Raw genomic sequence first — 209 nt, 5'->3', positions numbered from 1 at the left:
GCGCCGGGGGCGCAGGGGTTCTCCGCGGACATCTCCCGGCCGCCGTCTTGCCTTTTCCGAAAGCTTCACTCTCCCAGGTAGCCGGCCAGGTAGACGGGCGCCAGGTAGAACAGCACGCGCGCCAGGAAGCCGTAGAGCTCGGGCAGCAGCTGGCGGGCCAGGCGTGGCTCCAGGCCGGGCGCGCGCGGCGGTCCCTGGGCGCAGGGAGC

The 209-nt window shown here is 73.7% G+C and overlaps 1 protein-coding gene across 1 annotated transcript in view; it reads right to left on the bottom strand.

Moving 5' to 3' along the window:
• The window catches only part of ESYT3 (extended synaptotagmin like protein 3), a gene marked incomplete at its 5' end in the record, with an annotated part of 41542 nt that extends 41339 nt beyond the window's left edge, over window positions 1-203 (bottom strand). The window contains 2 exons of the mRNA XM_015561360.1: window positions 5-20; window positions 70-203. Of these exons, the coding sequence (XP_015416846.1) occupies window positions 5-20; window positions 70-203 (150 nt within the window). The remainder of the gene's footprint in view (window positions 1-4; window positions 21-69) is intronic.
• Between the last annotated feature and the right edge of the window lie 6 nt (window positions 204-209).

This window comes from Myotis davidii, unplaced genomic scaffold (assembly GCF_000327345.1).
Source record: "Myotis davidii unplaced genomic scaffold, ASM32734v1 scaffold415, whole genome shotgun sequence".
NCBI classification, from domain to species: domain Eukaryota; kingdom Metazoa; phylum Chordata; class Mammalia; order Chiroptera; family Vespertilionidae; genus Myotis; species Myotis davidii.
Note: the sequence above shows the minus strand (reverse complement) of the source record. Positions and strands in the feature narration are given on the sequence as shown.